The 3,900-nt window shown below is 38.1% G+C and overlaps 1 protein-coding gene across 1 annotated transcript in view; it reads right to left on the bottom strand.

Annotated features, from left to right (window-relative positions):
* LOC133543719 (nucleotide sugar transporter SLC35D2-like) overlaps positions 1-3,900 on the bottom strand; it is a 70,291-nt gene that overhangs the window by 4,062 nt on the left and 62,329 nt on the right. Inside the window, exon 11 of the mRNA XM_061888461.1 lies at positions 88-170. Coding sequence (XP_061744445.1) covers positions 88-170 — 83 coding nt within the window. The remainder of the gene's footprint in view (positions 1-87; positions 171-3,900) is intronic.

The raw sequence follows: 3,900 nt of genomic DNA, 5'->3' as shown, positions 1-3,900 counted from the left end.
CTGCACACACACACACACACACACACACACACACAGAGTTGTCCCACACCAGTGATCAGGTAACAAATGTGTGAGGAGGATCATTACCTGATGTTCACACCTATGAAGTTAGTCCAGGAGAAGACGTAGTCCCCGATTAACACCATGCCGATATACGTCACCAGCACATTCTGCAAGACAAGTTGTTTCACAACGTTGGAAACACAACCGGCTTGTGTCCGGATGACGCCGTCATATCATTTCCATAATTGGCCGTTACGCATGTGCATGTCATTTAGTTAAAAAGGGGTCATATTTGATTTTGGATTTCCACATATAAAACACTTCCTTGTGGTCTGCATCGGTGTTTCTTCCCCACTAGAGCAGTGGTTCTCAAATGGTGGTAGCTCAGTTGGTAGGGCCGTGCCAGCAACTTGAGAGTTCCAGGTTCGATCCCCGCTTCCGCCATCCTAGTCTCTGCCGTTGTGTCCTTGGGCAAGACACTTTACCCACCTGCTCCCAGTGCCACCCACACTGGTTTAAATGTACTGTATTTTCCGCACTATAAGGCGCACCTAAAAACCTAAAATTTTCTCAAAAGCTGACAGTGCGCCTTATAATCCGGTGCACCTTACATATGGACCAATATTGAGCCACAACAGGTCTCACAACTACGGTATGTAGTTGAATGAATGGTTTATTTTGAGCCATGCAAACAAAACAAGAGAATGACATAAAATACAAAAGAAATATATAGATACATTATTTTTACAGCTACATTGAAAACATTACATGTGACTATAATCTTTTGTAGATGTCAAGATTGGCTCAAAAGGGAGTGGGAAGAAGTAAACTTATTAGGTCCCACCCCTATACATATACAATATATATATACAATATATAATACAATAATATATATAATATAATTCAATTTGGTGGTTGCTGCTATATATTGTCTATATAAAATACATTTAAATTCACACACACTTACATATATACATATGTACACAACACACACATATATACACACACACACACATATATATATATATATATATATACATATATATATATGTATATATATACACACATACATACATATACACACATAATCACATAGATACACAAATGCATATACCCAAAATACACACACACACACACACACCTATATAAATACTATAAATATAATAGTATATATAATATACACTTTTGTCTAAACATTATTAACAGTTTATGTTGCCGATTTCATTTTCCCCCGTAGAAGAAGAAGCACGCGGTGCATGCTGGGATGTCTGACTGCACCAGGCGTGCCGTTTCATTTCCATTTATGTGTTTATGTAAAGACCCCAAAAAGGCTCCTATTGAGAGAAATTATTTCAGGAAAGCGGGAACAGCAGCGACACTAAATCCATTAACAACGTCTCAAAATAGTGCAAAGCAATAACAATATATCAATAACTCAATGTTGCTTAAACGATAATGTCACACAACAAAACACACAGAATAAACATGTAAAGCTCACTTTATTAAGTTATTCCTCATCCACGAATCCCTCGAAATCTTTAGTGTCCGAATTAAACATGCCACAAGAGGTCTCGCAACTATGGTGAGCAGCCGCCTAGCTTATTTTCCCCCGTAGAAGAAGAAGCGCGTGGTGCATGCTGGGATATATGACTGCGGGAGGAGTGCAGTTTCTGTGCAAAGTTTAAACTCAAGGCGATCAGTCACACAGTAGATCAGTGGTTCTCAACCTTTTTTCAGCGATGTACCCCCTGTGAAAATGTTTTTCATTCAAGTACCCCCTAATCACAGCAAAGCATTTTTGGTTGAAAAAAAGAGATAAAGAAGTAAAATACAGCACTATGTCATCAGTTTCTGATTTATTAAATTTGTATAACAGTGCAAAATATTGCTTATTTGTAGTGCTCTTTCTTGAAATATTTGAAAAGAAAAGATATAAAAATAACTAAAAACTTGTTGAAAAATAAACAAGTGATTCACTTATAAATAAAGATTTCTACATATAGAAGTAATCATCAACTTAAAGTTGCCCTCTTTGGGGATTGTAATAGAGATCTATCTGGATTCATGAACTTAATTCCAAACATCCATCCATTTTCTACCGCTTATTCCCTTTCGGGGGCGCGGGGGGCGCTGGCGCCTATCTCAGCTACAATCGGGCGGAAGGCGGGGTACACCCTGGACAAGTCGCCACCTCATCGCAGGGCCAACACAGATAGACAGACAACATTCACACTCACATTCACACACTAGGGCCAATTTAGTGTTGACAATCAACCTATCCCCAGGTGCATGTCTTTGGAAGTGGGAGGAAGCCGGAGTACCCGGAGGGAACCCACGCATTCACGGGGAGAACATGCAAACTCCACACAGAAAGATCCCGAGCCTGGATTTGAACCCAGGACTGCAGGACCTTCGTATTGTGAGGCAGACGCACTAACCCCTCTGCCACCGTGAAGCCCAATTCCAAACATTTCTTCACAAAAAACAATTTTTTAACATCAATATTTATGGAACATGTCCACAAAAATCTAGCTGTCAACACTGAATATTGCATTGTTGCATTTCTTTTCACGGTTTAAGAACTTACATTCATAATTTAAGTAGTATTCAATAAATATATTCATAAAGGATTTTTGAATTGTTGCTATTTTTAGAATGTTTTTCTAAAATCTCACGTACTCCTTGGCATACCTTCAAGTACCCCCATTTGAGAACCACTGCAGTAGAAGACGGGAATAGAGCAGCAGCAAGAGGATTTAACATTAACAACAGCGACATTGACTCGTTTAATGACGACTTTGACGAGACGGAGTCGGGCTAGTTGGATGCTGTATTCGCCCAACTGTTGAATTCGAACACTGAAGAAGAAGAATTTGAGGGATTCGTTGATGAGGAATAATTTTACATGTTTATTTTGTGTGTTGTGTTTTGTGACATTATCATTTGAGCAAGGTTGAGTTATTGATATAGTATTGCTTTGCACTATTTCGAGAGTTACTATATTATGATTGCAGTAACCTTTGATTTACCGTAACAGTATCAGACTGTTTTTTACGTGTTTATTGAATCGGGGAAAAAAATAAAACAGCTGTTAATTCATTTTGGGAGTGAACGGAGTTGTCAGAACGCTGGTTTGTAATCTATTAATAAAGCTTGACTGACCTATTTGACTGTTTTGTTGACATTCCCTATGGCGCAGCTCCATCTAAAGGATGCATAACGTAACCCCAGTCTCTACTGTAGCATCTATTCTACGCGCCTTATAATGTGGTGCGCCTTATATATGAACAAAATATTAAAATAGGCCATTCATTGAAGGTGCGCCTTATAGTGCGGAAAATACGGTAACTTAGATATTGGGTTTCACAATGTAAAGCGCTTTGAGTCACTAGAGAAAAGCGCTATATAAATATAATTAACTTCACTTCACTTGAAGGTATGCCAAGGAGATTTTTTTAAAAATAGCAACAATTCAAAAATCCTTTATAAATATATTCATTGAATAATACGTCAACAAAATATGAATGTAAGTTCATAAACTGTGAAAAGAAATACAAAAATGCAATATTCAGTGTTGACAGCTAGATTTTTTGTGGACATGTTCCATAAATATTGAGGTTAAAGATTTCTTTTTTTGTGAAGAAGTGTTTAGAATTAAGTTCATGAATCCAGATGGATCTCTATTACAATCCCCAAAGAGGGCACTTTAAGTTGATGATTACTTCTACCGTATTTCCTTGAATTGCCGCCAGGTGTATGCGCCTGCCTAGAATTACTGCCGGGTCAAACTCGTTTCGCAAAATAATTAGCGCATGCTTAGCCTTACCGCCGGCTCAGGATTAACGCCAGGTCAAACTCGTTTCGAAAAATATTATTTTTATTAGCGCATGTCTAGAA

The sequence above is a fragment of the Nerophis ophidion genome, linkage group LG26, assembly GCF_033978795.1.
Source record: "Nerophis ophidion isolate RoL-2023_Sa linkage group LG26, RoL_Noph_v1.0, whole genome shotgun sequence".
In the NCBI taxonomy this organism is placed as follows: Eukaryota; Metazoa; Chordata; class Actinopteri; order Syngnathiformes; family Syngnathidae; genus Nerophis; species Nerophis ophidion.
This window is presented reverse-complemented; position numbering and strand designations above follow the sequence as displayed.